This window comes from Montipora capricornis, chromosome 2, assembly GCF_036669925.1.
Source record: "Montipora capricornis isolate CH-2021 chromosome 2, ASM3666992v2, whole genome shotgun sequence".
Lineage (NCBI taxonomy): Eukaryota > Metazoa > Cnidaria > Anthozoa > Scleractinia > Acroporidae > Montipora > Montipora capricornis.
Window position 1 is genome coordinate 7672644 of NC_090884.1, and position 26416 is coordinate 7699059.

The following is a 26416-nucleotide window of genomic DNA, read 5'->3' on the forward strand; positions in this document are numbered from 1 at the left end:
TCAAACCCAGGTTCTTTCTCTTCACTTGTGGTCACAGCACGGAGAAGACTACGAGAATGAGTCGCCATGTTGGCGGGCGATGGTCTCCCGGAAAGTGACGCAAGCAAGGCCCAGCCGGCGACGATCTCTCACTGCCAGAGGGAAAAAAATGATTAGCTTTTAGAGAAGTTCTGACAACCGTACAAAGTTGCATGGTGCAGTCGATTGGCATTTTTTTGTCGTCGTTTTTCGCTCCATTTCATATTCGTCTACCTTGCTGCACTTTCAATAGGCTCTTACAGTGTTTTTCTGCAGACTTAGACCACGTTACCGGAATTATCGCGCAAAATACAGTCTCTCGCGTTTATTAAAACGGACACGATAATCTACCAATTTTATTACAATTCCTTAAATTGCGAGACCTAGATACATGAATAATCCTATCTAAATTTACGACATCACTGAGGACATCCGCTAAAAATAATAATTTGTGATACATTCTATGAAAAACCTCACACAGCAAATTCCAGCTGTGGCATTATGATAAGTATTTTCTTTCACACGTGGTTGTCCGGAAACAAAGACAAAAAAACCATAGAAAAAAATATAATGTTTTCCAGTTTAGTATTGAATAAAACAAATTCCACTCTTGTATAAAACTGTAACAAAAAGTTTGATAGAAACAAGCAAAAATAAATAGCTGTCTGTGTTGACTCGTTGTTTCGAGAACAATGGCGTAGTAAACCGAATATTAGAAAACGTAAATATGAAATGTACTAATCCGGCTTAAGTTTTACTGATTCTACTTTAAGCTCAGCAATTTACATTTTGTTATAAATATACGACTGCATTTACAAGCCTATTATAAAATTTCTTTCAAAGGGAATCACATAGATACAGGTTAAAAAACAAAGCCAAGTTCTTCTCAGTATAGAATATTTATGTGATAAAATTTACGACAATTTCACACTTGAGTATATTATAGGTGAGTATCGGCGATCGAAATTCTCCGAAGTCCAAAGGGATCGTCTCCAAATCTGCCGCTGTCCATTTCTGGGACTTTATCTTCGTCTCGGGTAGGGTCTCCCTCATACTGACCCCCAGTCTTCAACGCGAATATCAAGTCGTCAAAATCTTGGTTTTCCAAGTCATCTTCGTACATTTCGTTCACCCGCCCCAGGCTGTCAGTGTCGTCTAAGTTCACCAGCATTTTGCGGCTGCCTTTAGGTGTGGCTCCTAAGTCTAAGTCGTCCCAGTCGCTCTGTAGGAAAATAAAGTCCACGTCAAACACGCAATACCCTTCCATGACCACGAGGTATTGAAAATGGTTCAAGACAGGCGGAAAGCTGATTCGCCTACTGCGGTCCGTTTTTTTATGAAAATTAATTCCCCTTGAGGAAGTTTTGCTTAATCTTAGTAACTGGGCGATGAAGCAACTCTCGTAAACTCTCTCTCTCTCTCATGTGAATGTCCTGCTGTCCAACAAGACCGAACGACTAATTACAGTTGGCTTACGGGAGCACCTACAGTTACTCTTTAATAGACCAATCTCGATATATTAAAATTCAGTCCTAAACAAAAGGCATCATCTTCAGGCACTGGGGAATAAAAATAAGGATTTGTATGAGTTTATTCCCCCGAGCCTCGAGATGATGTCTTTTGTTTGGGACAGAATTTATATATATCGAATATGGGCTATTAAGCACTTCTCACAGACAAAGAAAAGAATATGTACTCTAAACATTTTGATAGTGTTGGAAACAAAAGGGTTTAGGGCGCCCTAAATAACCTAGAAAAATTCTGGCGATTTTCGTAAAACAAACGCGAACTGGGTTGGGTCTCACGAAAACCTCAAAGCTTCAGTATGGAGGCCATTTTGTGGGTTGCAATAATAATTCCCTCCATAACTTCACAAGGCCTATGATACAGGGATAATAAGTTGGATTTATTTTTCATTTTCCCTTTTATCTAGACGACGCGGATGCTGATTTCGGGCCCAAAGCGCTTTGGGGTGTTTGCAAAGGAACAACTAGAAAGGACCCAGTCCTTCTTGAGTATCTTGTTAGCTCTCATTCTGAAAATAACAAGGTCGGGTAGTTGTGATAAATAACTAGATATGTACTTTCCTCTAAGGTACATTATATTTTTAATTGTTTCCGGCATCGATCTTCTTTAATTTAGTGCCGTGCATTGTGAATGCGAAGAGTGACGTTTTGTTGAAGGAACATGCATTATGACAAAGGTTTATGACAACTTTATATTTTCGTCAGTCCCAATGTTCGCTTGTGTGTCAAAGACAAACAAAATCCTGATGTTATTTTTTAATGTTACCTTTGAGAATGCTGCACGAGAAAATCAATCTGTAAACAATTTAAATGGTTAAATTTTCTACTGTTTAAAATCCCTCTTTAAAATGTTTAAAAGTTGAATGCAGTTTTTAACCAGTAACATTATAGTTTTATATAACTTTCACCGAAGGCACTTTAAAAGTTTAAAGCTATTGTAGATAAATAAATAAATAGAACAAAATTTAAGAGATGAAAGGGATAGTATTCACTAACAATTCTTAAGCTTGGATATCCAGCTGAGGAAATGCGTCGTTCAAGTTTGGTGAGATAGACCTGACCCGGTTGAAAAAGAAAAAAGAAAATAACAAAACAGATAAATGTTAACTTCAGTTTATCACTATGCAACTGATTTTTCCTGTTTAACTACTTGTTTCCACAAAGGGGTTTGTTTACTCGGTCAAGAATAATGCAGGCTTCATGCTGAAAACACATGAAAGGTTGAGCCAAGGATGAAGGCTGGAAATTGGTTCGGTGGTTGATTGCGTAAGGCAAATGGAGGGTAAAATTTGTCATTGCTCGTGCAAAATCAAAACATAACCGCTCTGTGCCTCAAAAGAGCCCATCTGGTTTTTGAATTATGCCATTACGTTTTTAAGCTTTTACTCACGTTCTAGAGAAGTCAATCGATAACAAATGTGCGTTTATTTTTTAGATAAATTATATTTGTCTCAGACGTCTTTACATTCATTTTTACGTACGTAGAATTTAATTCGCCATAAGTTAGGATTACAAATGGTGCATTCCATGTAAAGTTAGCATACAAAACTCAAAATAATACTATAGTTATAATATTTTAAGTCGGTTTGCCACTAAGAGCTTGACAGAGGAGTACACTTATTTTGTACTTAGTTTATCGAGCCTTACCGGATCATCCGGGGAATTCATCATCACTGGTCTCTTGAGACTTCCTATTGAGTGCGCGGGACTTCCAGGGCGATCCCTAAACATGTCCTCGCGCAATTCTATCGGCGGTGGAACAGACGTCACGGCGAACGACTTCTTAAATACGCCACGCAACTGGTTACGCAGACAGCAGTACCAGATTAATACGTACAGCGCCTAATATGTAAACAAAAACAAGACGACGAGATCTGGTTAAAAGGCGGAAATTTAAAAATGCCATAGGGAGCTGGGATTGGCGTCGTTCAAAGTGTGCCTCAAGATGGCCTTTGAAAAATTATTAGGGAGCTTAAGCACGTGCGTTTTTGAGACGCAGACGGCAACCGGAAGTGAGTTGTTCTCTCTTTCAACTTGTCTTCACACAACCACATTTATATCGCTAAGTATCTTTTCACTATTAGAGACCCTAAGTTTCAAAATCTGGGAGAGACGGCTATCGTGGCGAGCGAAATATTCACTTCCGGTTGCCGTACGCGTCTCAAAAACGCGCGTGCTTAAGGTCCTTGAGACGTACAAAGGACAACGCAACCGAATGAGGATTCATTGCAAGGAAAGTTCCTCTTTCGTGACATTAAGGAGATCAAGCAGCGAAGACGACAACGGCTGAGATGAAGATACCAACAAGAGATATCAACGGCACGAACTGCTCATGACAGGAAACATGAGATTGCTCTTATGGCCTGTCAAAGCCTGTATCCCTGGGTAACTTAAGGAGTAATTTATCTGGGAGAAAATCAAAACCCAACGAAAACTGGCCCAACACGAGAGATTCCTGATAAACTCCAGTCAGACGGTCCAGTGTTACCGTTATTATCACTATTGACGACGAAATGCGTTCTATTTTTCTGGTGCATTTTCCAGTCTCTTAAAAACGTGCAAGTCGTACAAAGAGCGCGGATCACTTTCCAAACAACCCTGACGGCATCTCCGAAGCTTTGTGAAAAACTATGCAATTAAAAAATCCTTAAGACAAAATTGTAATAATATTTTACAAGACGCTGTTGGATTTTCTCCGTTTTAACACGAATTAAAAGCTTGTGATCCACAAATTGGTGGAAAGTCGTAAAGAAGCTGAATTTACCAACGATCGAAATGGATACCTCTAGTCCCTAAAACCCCACGATAACCAACTCACGCACACCTGCGTCTGTACTATGCAAACTTGATAAAAGAAACGCCGCATTTACCAGTATTCCGTCCAGAACGATACATGTGATGAGCATCCAAAAGGCTCCAAAAGCTACGTGCAGCCCCGCAAACAGCCACACCAATGTGACAAGGACGAATAGCATAATGATATAACGAATTTCTGCAACGAAAAAAAGGAAAGCGATAAGGCAAACAAGGCTTGCGCAGTAGAAAGAGCACCCCCTTTACACACATGGGACCTGGGCTTGATTCTCGGACTCCATGCCATATCAGTTGTGGGTTGAGTCCATTGGTTCTCTCATGGTTCCAGGTTTGCTCTGCCTTAATTTCATATCTGATTCACAGTCTACCAGAAGGCCATTCTTGCTCAGCCATATCTGTATTATTATTATTATTATTATTATTATTATTATTTATTATTATTATTATTACTATTTTTATTACCATTATTATTATTATTAATATTATTAGAGCGACTTTCCTATGAGCTTGAAAGAAAAACGGACAAACAGAACGCAAGCGAAAAAAACATGTGGAACAAATTTTGATTGGCTTACAATTCATCCGTCGTTACCAAGTGTTACGCGGCCAATTTACCCTTCAAGTGTACTTGCACATTTTCAAATACAGTGAATTAAGATCTTTAATAGCGACTGTGTGTTCCCTTCTGGCCTTGCAACTCAGTAGGTAGAGGAAAAGGTCATCGTTTAAGCCTTTGGCTCCTAGGAGTGTTCAGTATGTAAATTATCTTCACAATTTCAATGGAATGTCAGTCAGACAGGTATTGAGAATGAAGATTATTATCAGCTTAAGAGGTTAAGAGGTGTGTTCTTGACATAACACCAAATTCTCATGACTACCCAACAAAGAACTCTATGGTACTAGTTGGGAGAATGAAGTGAAGTGAAGTCACTTTATTTAACGTTAGTAGTTCCTTCAGCTACGAGGCGGGTATCAATGGAAGCCGACGGTGCGTCACAGTTATGGACCTCTGTAAATGCCTACTCCAACCAGTCCCCCTTCACCGGAAAAATAATAAAGAAAGAGCCGCTTGTACATCCATTCATATTTCTCGTTACATCTTACCTCTAATATTGTAATGGCCGCGGAATAAATCGTCATAGTGTTTCCATTGAGGAGTGACCTGATACGCTTGCGTGAACACCACCGCCACACCCATTAACAAGAGGAGAACAGGGCCGACGGCGGCAGCAAGGGCAGCGTAGGCATTTGGAATAAAGCACCTAAGAAAGGAATTCTTAGTCAAGTCATAGGATTGAGACAACGCCCCCAAAAAGGTCTTTGCATGCATGCCATCAAGATTTTTAAAAAAAAAAACCCATGTTGCTAAGAGCGAGTTCTCAGTGTATCCAGGTACATCCAGAAATGCGCGAAATTAGATGCAAGCAGATTTCAACATCTCTCACTGTTTCCTTGGAATACAGACAATTAACGACAGAAAGTGTCCCCCAAACGCTGCCCTCTCAAGTAAGGATAAACAGATGCTAACCTAAAAATCATGCTAACCTTTACCCTTACAGTATTGTTGGAAATGGGTAGCACATGCTTAGACTGGAGGGGACGCTTGGCATTGGATGTCAAAATTGGGCATGCATCTAATGGGTTTACAGAACTGAGTGAATCCCTGAGGAATTCCACTCTTCTTAGAGGGCAAGCGGGCCACCTCTCAGCTGGCTTGATAGTTCAGTTGAAAGCGCAAGTGCATTACGATCGCACGATCATTCGTTCTATTCCCGTTCAAGGTTGGATTCTTTTATGGCTTGCTTGCATTTGCTTAAGTTGCTCAAGTAACAAAAATGATCCTTCCAACTTTCATTTCACGGACATAAATGTATCTTGCTGTACGAATGGTTTGCTTTCTCAGTAGACAGCATTAATCCAAGGCTGTGAGTTAAAAGCTATGCAACTGGCGACGATTGCATATCACGACGACGACTGGCGACGATTGATATCACTACACCGATGCCAATGCAAACAGCCCCGGGATTAGCGTTAATCGGCTTTTGAACAACCGGGCCCTGGAGTCACCAAATTTTAGGTTTTGACGACAACGTGAGCATATAACAATGAACCATTAATTTACTACTTTTACTTTAAACGCGTTCGTACCCATCCCTGCAGTTACGGGAGTGTTTTTTATTGTGAACCCAGGGTATGTCAATATAATCTGGATTGCTTTTTTACAAACATGTTGCAACCTAAGAGCACACTTACATGTCTCCGTTGTCGTGAACATCTGCGTAGGCGATCGTGAACTCCCAACCAAAACCAAGTTGTGTAATCATAATATACAACACGATGGCAAGCACAGGCAGACCTAGGACAAGCGGAAAACGACTTGGTGTCAAACGTGGGTTCCCTGTTAATAACGGTTTCACCTTTTCTTACTTTGATGGATCCTGTATTCGACCTCAGTACAAAAGCATCTGGGAACTGAATTTTGCTTCGTTGAAGGCACTTAAATATCAATTGCATTTTGCAACGTTTACAAAATTGGCCTGCTAGTGTATTAGGACACCTATCGACTTAAAACTCAAACCAGCTTACAAATTTGTAAATTCCAATATTTCTTAATTGTTGTTTCTATAAAATTCTTATTCCGTTAGTTAGAGCTAAAACATTTTTCTTACCCCATCCAAGGATAAAGAACATAACTAATTTCCTGTCCGTATGCTCATCATTTAGCACAAAAATTCGCCATAGGTTCCAAGCCTGCAAAACAAATACAAGTGACATAAAATTCCAGCAACATCTGCACAAAAGTACAACTTCATCTCCCGACTCGACTTATTCCCTTCCGCTCTCCTGCAACAACTTTCACGGATGACGGGTGCAGTAAAGATAATGTGGAGAATTAGGGCGACACTTTTTTGAGCCAAGAGGGAGCTTAAGCAACGACAACGGCGACGGGAACAAGAACGTCGCAATTTGCATATTTATTGGGCAAAAACAATAGCTTTGCACGCCCTGCACGTGCGTTTTTCACTTTTATCCATTTCTTTGCCGTCGTCTGCAAAACAACGACGTGAAATAGCCAAATTTGAGGTTTTACGAAGAAAGTCAGCAATTAAGGATGAATTTTCATTTCCTTCTCTAAATTAAGCGTCGTTCCGACCAGTGTCACTTTTGAGGAACTACTGCACCCTTGTCATATTAAAAAGGTTGAAATAGTTACGAAGTGATTTCAACAACTTCAAGTTATATTTTGAGATGAGGTTCTCGTTGCCGTCGCCGTCGTCGTTGCTTAAGCTCTCTAAGGACGGCAAACGAAAGGGTCTTGTGCTTAAACTTTCGAATGATAAAGTTCTGCACCGGGGAATAACCAGTAATTTGCCACATTTATACCATGAATGGATGATCCATTCGTGAACGATCAGGCACGAACGTATTTTATAATTATGCTATTAAAGGTAATGTTTGATACTGTATCCGGATTTAGAGGGATATACTTATGACCAGAACAATGCCTTTTAACGACCACGGGATACTCACTTGTTGTTGTTGTTAAGCAGCCTTACTAGTTTCCTTTACGCTTACGTCTTATAATCTTAAACCTCAGGTACAAAGCACTTATTTTATATTAGCATAAACTCGAGTAATCGTACCTCAACAAACATCCAAGTAAACTGGCACAGGAAGAAGTAATGGAAAAACATGGCGAGCACGGAGCAGCGGATGGGTTCATCGACTAAATTGGGACTCACAAACGCGCCGAGGATGAACATCAACTGAAATGTAACGTGGGCAAAACGTAGTACAATCGTCAGTAGGCCCACACGAAGTGCTGTTTAAAGTTCTGAGTAGCCCCTAGTTGGTAACTAATTTTGAACCTCGAATAGAGTGCATTGAAATACAGAAGATGACGCCAGGCACAAAACAAACCTCAACTGCTAAGGATGTTTTAAACGCGCGGCGGACTCATCAGACACTTTCAGTGGTCTCAAGTGGTCAAAGCTATCCAATCAGGTGGAAGTTAGCAATCGATGAACCGCTTATTAAAAAATAGAAGCAAGGGAAAGAGCCTCTTAATTGGCGTATTTCCTTATTTTTATCATGCTCATAGTCTCTTAAGAGCTCGAGGTTCGAATAAGATGAAACAAGGGAAAACGCACGAGAATAAGAATTGGCACGTGCGGCGGAGAATGGTTTGATGGTCACCGGCTTCAAGTAGCGCACTTACCTGACCCATCATACAAGCAAAGAACAAATGCGTCAGCAGCTTAGCAGCAAACATGTTTATGACGGAGCACAGGTGATGGATGATAACAGCCACAGCAAATACACCCTAAAATAAAAAAAAAAAAGATCATAATGAGCTTAGGAACTGGGGGTGCTGTCTAAGAATATCAGACTTATCATGCAGTATGCATCGCCATTATTAGAATTATCGTCGCCTTGGTCGTCGCCCTCATCACATCGTAATAGTCATCGTCATCACCACGTCATCATTATCGTCAACACTGACATCATCGTCATCACCATCATCACTATTTATCTGCTGTAACTGCGATTTTCATCGTCTACGAGTAGTTGCTTTTATCCACCCAATTGTTGTTCTCGAGCAATCATTTTTCTCTTCATGGCTGCAATCGATGTTATGATTAGTGTTGGTATAACCTCTTGTTGATGTGAACACCTTCTTAGAGATAAAAAAAACTTACCAAACATACGAAAAACACGATGAAGAAAGCAAGATTGTAACCAGTTCGGTCATCACTTTCGCCTTGAGCCGCAAAGACAGAAAGATGATCACACTGACACTCCACGTATTCACCCTTATCGTTCTGAAAAACACACAATGCCGGGCTATTTTAACAAAAATTCGATATTTTATGCACTCATTTTGTCAGTCTGTGGCTAAAATTAAATAACATTACTTATCGCGCTGTCAAACTGAAAACCATTTTCATTCCCGAAGATGTTTCGCAATTTCGAATCAATGTTTCCCGGTTTAGCGAGGTCCTTAAGTGCAGGGAACAAATTCTAAATGTTACGTTCTTGTGTTTCAGCAAGGATCCAACAGTTGTTACACGCTTTTCATCTATTAATTTTTTCACCCGCATAGACATCCAAATTAGAAACCAAAGATGGCTTTTCCTGGCGTCTGATTGGATCTGATGCGAAGTTAATAGAAAGTAGTCACTTTCGGGAACTTTGCAATTAAAATCAACGTCTTCACACCATGGTAGATACACGTTGGTCTTGATTGACTGGAAACGTATAGTAGCAGGAACGTAGCAAGTAAAAGAACAAAACAACAACAACAACAACAACAACAACAGAGTTTCTACCTTTGAAGTGCAACCTTCCATGGACCAGGCGGACTTGGAATAATCCCAAAAAACGCAACTAGAAGAGAAAGAGATCATGCCCACATAGAGATGTTAAATCTTCACCAAAGCATTAAAACAAAACCGTTTTAGGAGATTAGGGACTAAGCTACTGGCAGATGGTACGATATGAAACACCAACAATTCCTTAAACGACCTCGGTGACCCCCAGTTTTTACTTCTGAAAGGCTCAAATAAAAGTCTCTGCAAAGCTAAAAAAAAATCTCTGGACCAGATTCAGAGCCATCTCTAAAATTTTCCGCTCCACAGAATGTTCTTTAAACTTTGCAGAAAGTTCGATTTGAGCCTGTTTATCAATTTCCAGAGTAAAAGTTGGGGGTCTCCAAGTTCGTTTTTCAGATGTAAGCGTTTAACTAAAGACAAAATATACTGAGGGTGTTTAAAGATGATTCTTTGTTGAAATGGTGACCTGTTACGTCACATGAAAGAATGCATCATGTTAACCAATTCCTGCTGTTTCATTTGGTACCATAACATTGCCGTTTCGTGAAACGATATTGTGGAGTTATTTCGATATTCACTGTTTATAAACAATTCTTTTGATCTTTAAATTTTGCCAACCACAGGACAAAGGAACTTTTGTTTCGACAGCTAATAGATCTCTGGCTGGCACATTAATGACAATAGATGACGAAACGCCGAGTATCGCTGTTCCTTTTAATGAGACATTACCTCCAGATAGACCAATTTCGATATCTTAAAATTCGGTCCTAAACAAAAAGGCATCATCTCCAGACTCTGGGGAATAAACTCATACAAATCCTTATATTCATTACCCAGAGCCTCGAGATGGTGCCCTTTGTTTAGGACTCAATTTTAAGATATCGAAATTGGTCTTTTGATGAAACTGGTGTGAGCCATCTTAAAAGTACACTATGCATTATTGTCAAAGTTTGTTGATAAAATACATATTATTTATTCCCTGTTCAAAAGAAACAAATATGGGGTCCTCGCGATAACACTTTTATCGCTTGATTTCTGTTAAACACTTTATCGTAAAATAATTATTGAATTCGGTTTTTGTGATATCGGAAGAATCCAGGTCTTGACAAGTAAAATGAACTCCACTTGAATCGACCTTGATTAGACGGGATATCGCAGAAACCTCGTTTAGTAATGGTATATAATAAGGACGTAATCCTTTTTGCAACCAAATAAACAGAGGGCTGATGATAAGACGCAATGAGGAATTCAAAAGGAAAAACAGTGAAGACTCACTCTGCTCCCTTGGGTGTGACTCGCTTGTTATTGGTATAGATGCGGTATGTGATTGGATTCCTGCTGCTTACGGGTGATGGGAAGTCATCTGATGAAGTGGAAGGGCGAAGAGATGTGGAGAGAACCTGAAAAAACGCACAAATGAGTTCAACACGAGAGCGCTAAAGGGTAAAGTGAATTTTGAGAATTGCGCTTTTATTACTAGAATCTTATGAACCGAACATGCGTTTGGTTACTTCTGTTTTTTTGAAAAAGGAAACTTTGAAATTCAAATTACAATCAGAGAATTTACGCATTACAACCGACAGGCACACTCATTCCTACGTCTTTTTAAAACACTTTTTGAGGAACTCCGTCGTATTCCGATACGCTTGTTACTCGAGAATAGAGTTTCAAAGTCGGTTTACCACATTACCACATTAGCGCGAAATTTGATTGAATCACTTTGACTTCAAACAGTAAGAAATATCAAATGCTTAGATCACTCCAAACTAGGAAGAGTTTAACATTAATCAAAAACCGGATAAATGGAATCCAGGGCCCGGTTGTTCAAAAGCCGATTAACGCTAATCCCAGATTAAAAATTAACCAAGGAGTTAATTTCTCTTCTCCTAAATGCTGTTCAACGCTGATATTTGGCAAAACTTTACATTAGAAGAAGTCAATCTTGAAAAACAAAAGTAAACGAAAGAAATTTTCACCAAAAAGTTGAAAACATGAAACAAAAGTTTACATTAATCCTGGATTAAGTTAATCGGCTTTCGAACAACCGGGCCCAGAATTTTAAAGCGAGCTGCGAAGGACAAACCTTGTCGCTGATGACAGGTGATTGGTCAGGCTTCTTAAACCAGTGAGCTGTGTGATAATTTATGAAGTGAACATCGCGACACTGGAAAATAAGCGATATGGAGATTTAACAAGTGAATAAGAACCAGTTTGTCTGATGAGGTCACGAGGGAAATAGTAAGTTCCTTTTCCCTGAGAATACAGGTGTTTACGGACACACAGAAACGTGGAAAAACAAAATTGAAGTTTTTTACAACTTCATGTGCATGCGAGGTATCGTTTCCAGCGCAGGATAAAATTCAACTTAGTACCGTTCAAGCGTTCGACCTTGTCTCGGTTCATAAAAATCTATGAGAAGGGGGTCACTTTCCACCAATCTTAACTTGACATCTTGATTAATACCCCTTAAAAATAACTGGAAAAAGGGGGACAAATTATTTATTTAAAAGGAAACCCAGAAAGATGACAAAGGAACTACATTACATAATTTATGAAGAGATGTATTTTCTCGATGGGACACTTGGGAAGAAAAACCGACTGCTCCTTGAAAGAGTCGAATCTATAAACTTAAGACTCGGGGAAGCGAGATTCATGGGACAATTTTACAAAATAATTTAAAAGGAATGAAACAAACAAACAAACAAACAAACAAGGACGAGCCACTCACGTTTGAGTCATCCGTTGAAGAAGAAGAAGAAGAAGAATACAAATTGGAAGGATACTTGAAGTAATCTTTTCCATTGCTGCAAAGAAGATAAACATTTTTTTTTAAATAGAGCGAAGATCTTGAAATTTCTCGAAAAGATTTTGGGGTTTCTTGCCTTTGCGTTGACGACTAAGTACAAAAATGAAGAAACTCTGCACAGCACTATGGCCACTTACAACAAGTAAGGACCAGGAAAATTAAGATCGTTAAAATTAACCGATTTATCAAAATTGTGCTCATCATCCAACTGGGTACCTAAAGTTGGTCTTCTGCCAGTTTGGAACTGATTGGTCGAAAAAATGCTGAGTAAATGGCTGCTATAAGAATGAAAGAAATTACAGAGTTTGTAAGGCTACAAGAGAGCAACGATTTGAAATAGAAATGTTTGCTTGCGATTTTCTGATTTTTTTTGCAACCATACTTTCTCAATCTTGCTAACATTGCGAATTCTGAGGAATTCTTTCAAGCGACAACCGAATTCTGCAGCAAGATTGATTCTTTCCTAGGTTTGTGCTCGTTCCTTAAAGGGAACCTCCACTAAAACAAGAAAATGACTTTACGCCACAGAACAAAATGTTTACAATCAAAATTGTTGAATGAAAGCGTTTGAATCCGAAATAAATGAATTTCAAAAAGGCTGCTTAGGTTTGCAATTTGTCGGGCGTCGCCATCTTGAATAATTGTTACGTGTCATGGCAGGAGCCCATTACCCGGAGCTTCCATCTGTATTGTACCCTTGAGTCAACCCTGTCCCGTATCTTTCTATTTTTAGAACTACTACATTTTTTGACGTATGTGACGTATGTGACTGAGAAAATACGTGAAGTGGTTCACATACGTCACATACGTATGTGACGTAATAAATGGCTGACCATAGGTCTCTTATGATTGGCTATTGTTAAAACACCCAGTAAAGCCCCCCTGCTAGGTGCTTCTAAAAATAGAAAGATACGGGAAAGGGTTGACTCAGAGGGTTAATATGGAACATGGAGGCTCCGGGTAATGGGCTCCTGGTCATGGTTGCTCTTTGTGTGAAGACAATAAGGGCAACCGTAGCACATCACAATTATTCAAGATGGCGGGGTCCGGGAAATTTGAAAGAGCCGATAATTGATTCTAAAATACATGTCTCCTTCGATACAAACACTTTTTTAAAGAAAATTGTTTGTTTGGTTCAAAATTTTTCAATAGCCAGAGTGGTTTTAAGAAGCGAATTGACCTCGTTTCTGAACAGGCGACTTGGCATACGAAATATACTCACCTTGCATTGAACTTCAGTCCATTCATTTGCTCAGGAGTTCGTCTGAAACTTTCTACCACAGCATACGTTCCTGTTATTGCCGCACCCTGCAAGCCTGGGCAGGACTTACCATTCAGCAAAGAAAACGCGAACGCCTCAAATACTACAGAAAACTTTTCTTGACCCCTGGGAAAGGAAAAACAACATTTTATTTAAAAACACACTATAGACAAAATAAAAGAAAAATTCCATACCACAAAGAAGAAAGAAAGACACTTTTTTTAAACATTTGACACTGGCCAGGATTGATCAGTATGTAAATTCCCCCCCTCAATTTCCATATTCTGTTAGGAAGACAAGTATTGAGAATAAAGATCATTATCAGCTTAAGGGTATGATCCTCATAGAACGCCAAATTCTCATGCCCAGCTAAGGAAGAAATCTATGGAAGTAGTTAGGAGAATGAACTTTTAGATCATGGGGGTCAAAGAATTTAAGAAGGCAACCGGTTACTTATATGCAAAGTAAAATAAAGTTGAATTCGGGGCCACCGGGACTTTTTTCTCAACAGATCCTATTTTGGTATATTCAGTACATCTCCAAGACGAAAAAAAAATACTTTAAGTTATCATTAACTATAGAGTGTGTTCGCTCATGTGACCCGCAGCTATATTTGCATACTAAACCAAAAGGAAGAATGTTCATAAAACTAGAGTCCCGTTCCCGAAAGAATATTTCCCTCTTCCAACATGGCGCCATGTGGGAACACTCTCTAGGCAGTTTTGACTGCAAAGTGGCAACAACTCTGAGACAATGACAATGTCAGATGTCTGCTTCCCGTCAAAAAATCCTGTAAATTTTGTAATAAAGGTTTGAACTCCTACTTGGTGTCTTCTCTGGAGGGGTTTAAAAGTCCATCGAAGATTTCCATCATTAAGCTCGTCAGTCTACCCGCCAACCTACAATACAAGATAAAGAAATGACTACGATTATCAACCGTACAGAAAACGCCTGTGACAAATTGAGCCGGTCCGCATATACGACTTTACACTAGACGAGTGTCTTGTTAACCTACTTCCTCACTCCCCTAAATGACAAGGCCTGATGAACTAACTGAATGCAGACTTGTGGGCTTCTTTGCTTTGACCACTGCGAAACAAGAGCTTCTAGAAATAGAGGCATCTGTGTCAGGACCGTTGAGCGTACGCATATGATATAACGACAGTCATGTAGGTTTCCCACCAAAAAACTAATGCCATGTTGCTGAATGACTTTTATTGTTAAGTAGTTCCGTCCTAATTTATTTTGCAGTCGTGACTGCTGATCGCTACCTAAGATTAGGAGCAGCATGCACTTGAGTGAATTCGGGCAAAAGCAGTGCGCCTTTACCACCAAGTTTAAATACCCATTTCTGTTTCTCAGATAAAGTAGCTCTTCTTTATTTTGAGTAACTTTCACCTACTCAGTTAGTTTAATTATGCTTGTCTTTAATATTCGTTTAAACAAAAAAAGGTAATAAAGCTCTCTCTCCCATCTTTTGTGTTCAACGGGAATGCAACCCCACTCTGATGGCTTCCTGATCTTCACGAAACAAAAAACACGTTTTAAGCCAATAAGAGTCGATATAGCCCACCAATTGCAAAAGCCACTATAACCGCAGGTTTTAAAAATTTTTTGTTCTCTCACAGTGTTGATAAATCTCATTCCCTTATTACTAACATGATACCCGCTTCTCTTCCTTTGAACAATGCTGGTGGATATCTAAAATGCCAAAAATCGGTGCGAATGGGAGGGAGGGAAGAGGGAGACGAAATGTTGTGTCGTGGGTTCCTACAAATTTGGCAAGGATTGTTGCTTGATTACTCACGCCACATCTCTCTTGTAATTCAAAATAACGGTAATTGTGTCACGCGTCAGTTGCATCTGATCTTCATTTAGTTTATTCTGGATACTGTTGTAAAGCTCGGTGAGGATGCTAAAACAGAAAACAAGAAACTTCTTATTAGCTGTTCCTAGAAGAATAGATTAGAATCAAGTGGTCAAGTCAGCAGCCCTCAAGTGCAATTTCGACCATCTCCCTCCCGAGCTCGCCTAGAGGCTCCACTCGATGGCCAACGCCAACCAGCAAAGACATCCCCTATATACCCCTCAGGGAAAACCCATCGAAGGGAAAGAAGGAAATTTACCTTATCGCGCAAAAAGGGAGGTCGCCTTAGACTTATATGCCTTATGCACATTTGAATGCAATATTTCCACGTTATTTCAGTTCCGTTTCATTTCAGAGTCGAAAACTTCCTTATAAAAATTAGTCTTGACTGTTACGCAAAAAAATTACAATCATCAACGAAAAGGCGTCCTTGAATTCGGTTAAAGACAAAAAAAATAAAAGGGTACCCTCAGCGAGTTTCACGATGCCCATTTCAAAATTAACGCTAAAACAAAACAAAAGGGAACAATTCAAGTTTCAATTCACTCAACAAAATTACTCGATTCTGATTGGACGAGAGCAGTATAAGTTCTTTCCCAATTAGTTGTAGTTTGCTCCGCTGAGTTCGAAATAAGTTACTGTGGCAACCACGCGCGCAAAAAATAGTCGACAGAAGTTGCTAATCATAACTTAATAAATACAACTTGCAAAATTCCTAAAACAAAAATATTTAAACTTGAATGAAAGTTTCCATAGCTGCATGAAAGGTTTCCACAACAGAACGCAGTTCACAAACAAAAAGTGTTTCCTCGAGAAACTATCGAGAACATTTTGTTGAGTGTATTATCACTAACAAAAATTGCAGTATTCTTCCACACTTTCCAAATTAACAGGATGCTCGTGAGACATTTCAAGACACCAGTCACCGGTACCTATTACTTCCTAATTGTACTTGGAATCATGCAATTTTCTATACTAATAACGTACCCATAAATATCATCGTCAGTGAGTGGTGTTCGAAGAGCTAAGGCTCGTAATCTGAGAAAAGCTGTTGTCTCTTTGCGGTCAGAAATGATGACCATTGACGAGTTCAACCCTGGCATCATCCTGAGAGTGATAAAGGCAGTTGTCATTAATAGGTTAGTTACGGTTTATACGGGTTGATTGTTAAAAGGGGATGGTGAATTTCAAGGTCAAAATTAAGCTCAATGGACAAAGGGTGCGTTTCTTCGGGAGAATCCAAGATTGGATTTATGATCTCAGATCACAAGAATACTCCGTTCCCTAAGAAACGAAGAATCCAAAAACGGATTTTTCGGGCGTGACAGCCCACTTTCGGTCGGTAAGCATTGATATAATTTGTATCAAATTGACTTTCTATAAGTTTCGGGTACATTGAAGAAGAAAATAGAACTGAAAACTCACCTTGATTGGTCACCATGATTCACGCAAATGGAGGGAAAGTGTACTTTCAATAGGCTACCGCTGGTCAAACGTAGTTTTTTTTTTCGGATCCGTCCGTGGATCATGAATCCTGAATCCCGATCATGAATCCTGAATCCGTAGATCATGAATCCTAAAGATCCAGATTCAGATCTGATCTAATGAATCCACTCGGAGAGTGGATTCTTCGGAGCAATAATCCATTTCCGGATTTTAGCAAAGAAACGCAAAATCCGCTTTTGGATAAAAGAATCCGGATTCGGATTTTCCAAGAGAAACGCACCCGAAGTGATGCGATTTTATCGATGATAAATCGGGCATGATCGGAAAATAAATCCGAGTATTCTCAACAGCAGTCAAACCGATGACTTTCCCATTTGGTATACCAGTTCGGAGATGCAAGAGACTCGTGATACTCCGTTATGGGCTTCCTATATAACAGTTTCGAGCACTGAGGCCTTCTTTAGACCGCATACAGAGCAGTATACAAGTCATGTCACCTTAAGGCAGTTGAATGACCAAAAAAGCACATTTTTGTTCAAGGTTAGCTTTAATCGGGCATCTTACAACTGAGCATATGGAAAGTAGCGTACAAGGCCAATCTTTCCGGACTAGGGGTCCGTTTCTCAAACGTCCCGAAACTTTACGGGCCATTTTCGGGTGTCACAATTCCCTTTGTATCTCAAGAACAAAGAGCATTTAATTCGTCAAACTTCACAGTTATTTTTCTTTTTGTTACCTTGAAAACATGTTAAAAGATCGGCTTTCCAAAACAAGCGGTTGGCAACTTCACAGATGGCTTTTCGGGCCCGAAAAGTTTTCGGGACTTTCGAGAAACGGGCACTAGGTATCCCTAATCTTCCCAATAATTCGATTTATCTGTGGTAATGGGTAGCCTCCTTCACATTGTACTAGGGTAAATGTTAGTGCACATGAAAGGAGTACGACTTACTTGGCTCCGGATGTGGCATTCAGCAAGACAATCTCGAAGGCTTTGGGGTAATTTGTAGCGGATGCCTTCGATGGTGTCAGGGCGATAGAAATAAGCTTAGAGGTCTGAAAAAAAAAAGGAAAAAGTGTTCTATAAAATAATGTTATAGATTTATTTAAGGTAATTAGCATCATAAAGCCTTACAAATTAAATAAAAGCATGAGTTTCAGAGCTGTAAGGGGGCAAAGTCAGCGAAGAAAATGAATCCGGTGTTCTGAGATTTTTGAACTCCGAAAAATTATATGCATGCCGTAAAAGATGCCATTTTAGTACAACTTCAGTCATCGCTGAACGTTAATTCAAAAACCTACTTTCTACATGTCTCCTAGTGTTGTTTGTTTTTTGGTCTTTTAAAAGGCCTTGTATCACCCTTTGTTGTCCCACCCAATCACAAGGCAAAAAAGGATCTTGACAAAAATTTCTTTTGTTACTGCTGAGAAAACAAGAAAGAAAGCTTTTCAGAACCGTAAATAAATTCATTTAAGACCGAAAAAGCAGAGCTGTGGTGAGTATATTTTAAGTCAGAAAGAGGAATCCTCACCTCTTGCTTGGCAAATCTGACAAACTTTGTATTAGGTCTTTGATAATCCTGGCCGGCAAGAGCTTGGTACGTCTCCACACCTGGTTTCGTGGTAATTCTTTCAATCAGATCACGTGTCTCGTAGTAAACGATGATGTCCGTATCCAAACCGTGTCCCCGAATGACCTCGACGGATACTTCCGTCGACGACTTGTCTACAGCCTTATAGCTAAACAAAGAGAGTTGAAATCTTAGCTACGACCCTTGTTGAACAGAAAATGCGTTACAAACGGTAAATCTGTCAAATTCTTACGCCTGATTGCCACCGAAACTAGAGATTGAGATTCGCCTCTGTGAATAACAGCAAACGTCAAACAACATGGTTCTTATAGCCGTCCAACAACGAAGACTCTATTCTTTTCTCGATAGCTGTAACTACCAGGCAAAAAATGAGTCAAAATTCTGCTCGTGCACGTGCGTTTTACATTTTAACACATTTCTTTGCTTGACCCGTGCAAACTGGAAACTACGTGAAATGACCAATTTTAAAGTGATCAGCAAGCAAGAAATGAGATCAAATCGAATACGTTTCACTGCGTTTGGGAAAACGAATCTTTTTTAACAGAAGCATAGTTTACTTGAATTTTTAAATATTCATAGGAGAAAAAGATTAATAAAACTTTGATTACCGGCATTGAATTCACTCGGGGGACCATGTTTTGGATGTCAACAAACAAACAGGTCACACAAATCAAAAGAAAATCCCTTACATTGCGTCCTTCGAAAATTGGATAGTCCCATCTGGATAATCACTGTCTAGAACCATCACGATAGCGGAGCTTGGTGACACAATTAGCGCTTGGCTACCACTGTTAATCTTGGTAAGATTAACATGAAATTCACCTTTTCGCTCAGGTTTCTAGGAAAAAAGTAATGATGATGATGATGATGATAATGAAACGATCAGCCTTTTAACTTCACGCCTTATTTAACCGCGATATACATAAACTTGATTGGAAGAGCAAAACCAACAACATGCATGAATGAGCGTTGTTTTCAAAGAAGAAAAGGGGAATATTTGATGATGTTTTTGCCATCAAACCGGCCCAGAATGTTGAAACTCTAAATAGTACAAAGAATGATGGGCTCACTAGTGTTTTACCACCCAATAATATTTATCAATTCTTTATGGCTAGTATTTCGCTGATCAGAAGGCTTAAAGTTGCGGTGATGACTGAGTTGAAAAAGCTCTCTGAAGACATTTTGTATAGATAAAATTACACCTTCTATAGAGTGTTTTCACTCACGTGATCAGTAACCTTATTTTTCTACCGAAACAAAAGAAGACGTTTGAATGATAAGAGACCTCATTTCCCGGAGGATTAGTTAAGAACACCAAAATGGCCGCCGATCTTTCGTTTGGGCACATCAAAATGGTCACCGTGACGTCACGTGAAAACACTCTATACAAAAATTCGTGTGTTAATAAGATGAAGTGTAACAACGAAGAAAGCCATACTCTAAACAAGCACGAGGAGAACTGGGGACAAAGGTTGCAAGCAAATTGATTGAGTTCGATTCTCCGAGCCCTCGGTCATATTTGTGAGAATTAAGATTGGTTGGTCTTTTAGAGATGGAGTGAGGGAAACTCGAGGATCCCATACCCCAATACTTCGTGGTCACCTGACCGTTCAACCAACCAGACAAACGTTTCGGAACCACGAATTTCCATTTTAAGCAATAGCACTTAAAGGGGCTATGTCACGCAAAACGATGTAATCTCGTGTCACCCAAAATGCCCAAAAAGTAGAATGGAACACTGCAATAACCAAATAAAACGGTTAAACAACATAAAACAAAAATGCAAAAGGAAGTAGAAGCATGGATGGACACAAATGGAGAAGATTGGAACGGATTACATTTGGACAATCTTGAAAGAAGTCGGCCCGACGTTTTTCAAGTTTATGGCAAATCGCCTGGATAAAGATCGCTTTTGCTGAGCATCATCTTGTTTGTGATGTTTGTGATATAACGATAATCTTAGCAATAAACGAATTCCACATTGCCATTTTTGAGTTTTAAACTCGTGATTAACTTACGTTTTCCCCGAAACACCCTAAAATAACGTGACATAGCTCCTTTGAACTTGTTACACGTACTAATGCCTTAAAGCCCTTTTTGACGACAAGCTCAGTTTTTTGTTTCAATCAAAGTTTTGGCATTCTTAATCTTTCCTAATCACCTGCAGGTTCCTAAGATAGTAAATACACTTACATTGTCATTTATTAAACGGATGGTAAGATCTTTCATTTTCTCGCCAGGTGCGAACGCGATGGTCCCTTGCGAGGGTTCAACTTCGCTACGGAACGCACTTTCACTAACAATCCACTGCACCTGTTTAAAGAAAGCATAGTTTGGTCAGGGGCAGAAGAAAAAGTCAAGAGGAGTGCAAAAGCAAACTTACTGATTGCCCAATGATTAAACATATCGCGTAGCGATGACGTAGTTTACCTTTTTACGTGGGATACCACAGGAAAACCACATCTAAAATTCAGTCAATTTTTCATTGGAGTGACATGTTGTTCGACATGTAAACAAATTACAACTCATGAGACGCAAATCAGTCTTTCAAGGGACTCAGGCTCGAAGTAGTTGCTGTTGATATGTTCTTGCCGTATCAAATAAATTGGTGCTTTATTTAAGTTCTTAATTCACGCAATAAAATCCTGTTAGTAGTTTCTTAAGGAGCTTAATTAACACTTGACAAAGAGGCAGTCACCGCCTAGCGAATATGAGAGGCAGCAAGCCAGCTAGCCAGCCAGCCAGACAAACCAACGGACTGATTGTATGAAAGTCAACCAAGCCAGATCCTGCCATTTAAGCCTCCGGCTTTGGCTGTTCTCATGTATTCTTCAGAGTTTGATGTGTAACAATAAACAATAAACAGACAGCGGGACTAATAGACAGAACGTCAGTCCAAAAAGAAGGCAACAAAAGCGAGACGGATGCCGCATACCTGAACTTCCCCAAACGCCTTTGTTCTTTCAACTTTAAGCACGGCTGAAAGACAACATAAATGCAAAAACCGTTCTAAAATTGATTCTCAAAAGTTATTTCCCTATAAGGTTCCGTATTGCTAAGCTTGAAGATTGACTTGAAATTTCGAGTCACATTCTCTGCCTATTCGGGTGGTCCTCAAATTCTTTTGCACCTACAGTTGCAGGCGCATGAATTGGTAGTGCCAACTGACCAGCATGACCCATGGTCCTTTCAGGACCTAGATAAACGACCAAGTTCCTCATAAATTCTTGTAGCTCAATGATTGGATCATCTGACCGGTGTCAGGAAGGTCGTAGGTTCGATTCCTGCCTAGGACCCTGATTTTTCAGTTGTCCTTTGGCCCGTTGCCAAGCAACCGGTTTCCCATATGGGAGGTCTGCAAACAATCTTTAGAGACGAACGTAACGATAGCGGACTGACAGCATGACAAACAAAAGAAGCCAATAACAAGCTTTTGTTCCAACATGGCGGCTAAGTCGTCATTTGCTAATCACCTAGTACCCTTACCGGGTTTGCCCTTATCTTCGTCAGCTGTTGCAGTCGTTGAAGCAAATTTAATTAAACCATTCATCAAGTCGTTTCCTTCAATGGTCACGGTCGCCCATGACTGAAAGAAAAATAAGGATATTTTAAGTTAAAATTTACATGATGCCAATATTAGAACCCTGTAAAATTACAAGCTGAACATATTCGGCAACACAACCAATTTAAAAGAGGCTTTTAAAGAGAGCAGTCGAAAACATGGAGTTGACATACAAGCTAATGTAACCAACAAAACAGATTTTTTTTAAAGGCCCACGTTCGCTTAAAAGTCATTGCGGTCCTTGGTTTTTGTTTTTCAAATGCCGACTTGTCCAAATACGTGATGTGATTGGCTAAATGCACTCACGCGAATCACGCGGGATACAACATGTCAGATATTTAGGTAATTTCACGTTACACGAAATTCAGTCACGGTGCGCAATGACTTATGGGCGAATGTGGGCCTTTAAAAAATTAATTGACCGCTCCCCATAGGGGCTTTTCAGGGCCGATGAAACACAGTTAACGAAACGACGGAACAACAGCAATTGTTACCTAAGAATCCCAACCGGCCGGAGGCAAACCAGTTGGCTATTTTTCAAGTGCAGCTGGGAAGTTAGACCAGGGAATACCAGGAGCAAATTCAACGAGTGGTCAGAGCGGGTCTTGAATCAGGGGTTTCCGTATCTCAAGGCAAGCACCCTTACCACTGGGCTGCACTGCCTCCCATCCCCTGCTACAAGATACCCTGCTCACGTCTATCGCTGGTAACACTCTGCTTATTTAGCGAACTTTAACTTCTTATTATCTACCAAAGCAGTTTCATGGGCCCAGCTGTTCGAAAGCCGATTAAAACTCATTTGCGATTAAATCTTAATTTTGCCCGTCGAAAAAGCCTTTAAAATGTAATTTTAAGTCTAAATCACAAATTCAACCTAAAATCTTGTGGATTTTTTTTGTCACTAAGTAAACTGGAAACGTAAGTTTGCTGTAATCCAGGATTACCTTAATTTGGCTTACAATGACTAAGCCTTGCTGTAGCTAAGGAGTAAGTCAGATCCCTGTTTAAGGCTCATTCGGGTTGTTTTCCGAGTCCGTCCGAACCCGCCCGAGTCATAGTCGATAAAAAAGTCTCTTTGCCGAGCCTTGTTACAAATGATTGTCTTACGGTGGTTGGAACCAGTTCCACCACTTTTAAGAGACCTTCTTATTAGGAGGGTTGTCACTGCAACTCTGTATCACGTAGCAACAATGTTATGGTACCATCTGAAACACCAATTATTGCTTAACAAAATGCGCCTACCATTGTGACGTAATAGGTTACCATGGCAACATGAAAGCTCTACAAAACACCCTATATTTTGTCTTACTTTCTTATATTTCAAAACCTCATTTTATAATGTAGAATAGTAATTAGCAATCTGAGATAGAACTATCGGCAAAGTTTTACAAATTCATGAGAGCCAATTCAGAGAACTACCTTAAATTTTGCTAAAATAGCTCTGAACTGAATTTTGTTAAGCAATAATTGGTGTTTCATGTGGTACCATAACATTGCTGTTACGTGATAAAGTCTGGTAGTTACAACCCTTCTAGTAAGAAGGCCTCTTCAAAGTAGTTAAACTGCTTCCAGCCACCTTAAATGCAAGAGTCGTACCTGAAGCCCAATGTCTGCGTCAGAAGCGACTCTAGCACCTCCTGTGGCGTCTGTTAAATAAACTAAAACAACTTCGTCGGGTTCCGCTGTTCCATCATCGTTAATCACCAACTGGACTTTTTTAACTTGTCCTTCATCTGGTATGGGGTCCGCTTCCTGAAATATATTAAATAAATCAAACGCTGTCTCTCAAGGTCACCAACAGATAGTGGAGAATTCGTCCGAACTAGGAGCTTACTTTTTTCGACAGATAAATAACACAAAATCTTCAAGGGTGGTCATAATATTTAACGAAAAGGTTCAACCACTCCCTTCAAAAGCCTTAACAAAACGAAACTGGGAACTCACCTGTTGTGACAACAATCAGAATATTTTGGCAAACGGTCATCTTTCCTTATCATCTAAAATCAATGGGACTATCATAGCTGATTTTGGTCGGACATTCAATTAGCGAAAGTAATGTCAACCGCCGTCAATGATTTCTTATTCAAGGGTGTCATTTATGTTCTTCCAAGCCGTAGAACCAGCGAGGTGAATACGACGACAGCACATCTTGACGTTCAACGCTCTAACTCATTCTTCCCTCCCACCCCTCCCCTCCCCCCTCCCCTTAAAAAAATTCTTTATCAAACACGAAAAAGCATTACAAAAGGCGCTGTTCCTTAGGCAATGCGGATGAATTGTCCTTCACCCGTAGTCGCATACAGAGCTCTTTGATAATTGTGTGCAATGGAGAATCCCCTAATCATGACAATGTGTCTGGAAAAATGTTATGTGATGTTATCTGTATTTCCTTTTCTTAATCCCCCGTCCCTTTTCTCGCGCTGGTAATATCTTTTAGGCGTTCTCTGTTTGTTGATCTTGCATAATTAGTCGTGCTTGAATGAATTAGAACAAATGCGTGTTGTAAAGGGAGCCCCTCTTGTGGATGGTTTGCGACCAATCTCTAGAGACACAGATAACATTGCTACAATGTACAATTGCTGGTGGAAGAACAAAAGGAGCTTATGAGAGATCTTTTTTTTCGTTCACCAACATGGCGGCGATGACGTAACGTGAAAACCACCAAAAATGCGTCTTCGTGTTGAGCTCGTCGAATCCAAAGTCTTACCGGAAAATCAACTCTGTCGTTAAGCTCCACATAGTCAGGCCCAACAGTAGCGTTCCTTTGGCCTCTTTTCCCTGCAATAGCTTCCTTCAATGACAGAAGGTTGGAGGTCCATCTCTCCCCTCCCCCAACAGTCCTCACAAGAACAGAGACATCACCCAGAGTGCCTTTGGTGCGTTGAATCTCCAACTCCACAACACGAGTGTTTCCGCTGGTAGCGTTCTCTGGCACTGTTACGCGGGGGTTACGGAAACTAAGCACTCCTCGAGGATCATCGTTATCTTTGACAGTTATTCGCACAGTCTTGTTGACACCGAGACGCGGAAAAAAACCTGAAAAGCAATCGTTTCAAAAACAGTTGAAGATAAAAACAACAGCAAATAGAGAGCCTCTAAAGTGTGTATGACAGATTTTTCAATCAAAACAAAATGACTTTTGAGGTAAAAACAACCCAAAAAATTCCATACCAATTTTTATTTTCTATGCCTTCCAGCCTTTTAAAGATTGGAATTTTCCCTTCCGGGCGGCACAAAACCGCGCTGGTAAAGGACACTGGGAATAGCAAGCTAGTGACATCAATACTGGAACGCGGGGAATTTAGGGATAGAAATTTCGTTTTTTTTTTTTCTTTTTCCATTATTGCAACTAAATACAATGCATCTCAGAAGCAGTTTCAGCAACTTCTGAATCTAAAAAAGGGAAAAATACGGGCCCTGGAAAAAGTTCGTTCGTCTATTGACAGCAAATTGCATGTTTTTTACTTGCCTCCTTAAACGGGATCTAAAAACAGCTTTTACATGTTTATCGTAGTTTGAATAACATAACACCTTCTTAGGACCGAGCAGTTATTGGAGCCTATTGCGGGTGCTACACTTTCCTCAATACAACTTCAAATAAAGCTATTCTATTTTGACGTATGAAACTTTGCACTCTCAAAACAGGTTAAACAGCTTTTATAAGTTCATAATAGTAACCTTGTAACCTTTGCACTTTCAGTACAGACAATACTACTCACTTCCAGTCACACTAGTGAGATTAAGATACAGCAGGCGGTCTTTCTCCGGTTTGTCGTTGCTATCAGTAACATCAATATCGAATTCTTTACTGAACTCTCCTTCTGCCATGTTCAGACTTTTCGACTGGCCGAGGAAGACGTAATTCACTGTAACAGATCCCAACACACTGAACTGCCGCAAAATCGTACACTTGACCTGGAACAAAGAAACAAGACATCAAGGACAGCGACGAAAATTATGGAGATTGCAGCAGACGAACACTTTGATGCGAAATACACACTTACCACACTTCCTTCAACTGCTACAAGATTCTGACTGGCTGGAGAAATGACAACAACACCGCTGTAATCGACAACCGCAGTGCGACGGCTGACGTCGGTAGTAATATTTGCGCCTCCGAGGAGATCCGCGGGTGTCGTGCGGACGCTGGCCAGGTACATAGAATACACCAACTTCTTATCTGGAACAAGCATT

The 26416-nt window shown here is 40.0% G+C and overlaps 1 protein-coding gene across 1 annotated transcript in view; it reads right to left on the reverse strand.

Moving 5' to 3' along the window:
* Positions 1–356: 356 nt before the first annotated feature.
* The window catches only part of LOC138038677 (adhesion G-protein coupled receptor V1-like), a 117641-nt gene continuing 91581 nt past the window's right edge, over positions 357–26416 (reverse strand). The window contains exons 60-87 of the mRNA XM_068884669.1: positions 26227–26416; positions 25942–26137; positions 24930–25258; positions 23819–23974; positions 22147–22246; positions 21596–21639; positions 20854–20973; positions 19350–19498; positions 18601–18808; positions 18021–18124; positions 16613–16732; positions 15566–15673; positions 14583–14657; positions 13720–13884; positions 12420–12495; positions 11775–11855; positions 10967–11091; positions 9689–9746; positions 9059–9181; positions 8578–8682; positions 8003–8125; positions 7028–7109; positions 6612–6714; positions 5463–5620; positions 4415–4536; positions 3192–3386; positions 2541–2600; positions 357–1240 (exon numbers count right to left, since the gene is read on the reverse strand). The exon at positions 26227–26416 is cut by the window's right edge and continues 8 nt beyond it. Of these exons, the coding sequence (XP_068740770.1) occupies positions 959–1240; positions 2541–2600; positions 3192–3386; positions 4415–4536; positions 5463–5620; positions 6612–6714; positions 7028–7109; positions 8003–8125; positions 8578–8682; positions 9059–9181; positions 9689–9746; positions 10967–11091; positions 11775–11855; positions 12420–12495; positions 13720–13884; positions 14583–14657; positions 15566–15673; positions 16613–16732; positions 18021–18124; positions 18601–18808; positions 19350–19498; positions 20854–20973; positions 21596–21639; positions 22147–22246; positions 23819–23974; positions 24930–25258; positions 25942–26137; positions 26227–26416 (3757 nt within the window). The 3' untranslated portion in view covers positions 357–958. The remainder of the gene's footprint in view (positions 1241–2540; positions 2601–3191; positions 3387–4414; positions 4537–5462; positions 5621–6611; positions 6715–7027; positions 7110–8002; positions 8126–8577; positions 8683–9058; positions 9182–9688; positions 9747–10966; positions 11092–11774; positions 11856–12419; positions 12496–13719; positions 13885–14582; positions 14658–15565; positions 15674–16612; positions 16733–18020; positions 18125–18600; positions 18809–19349; positions 19499–20853; positions 20974–21595; positions 21640–22146; positions 22247–23818; positions 23975–24929; positions 25259–25941; positions 26138–26226) is intronic.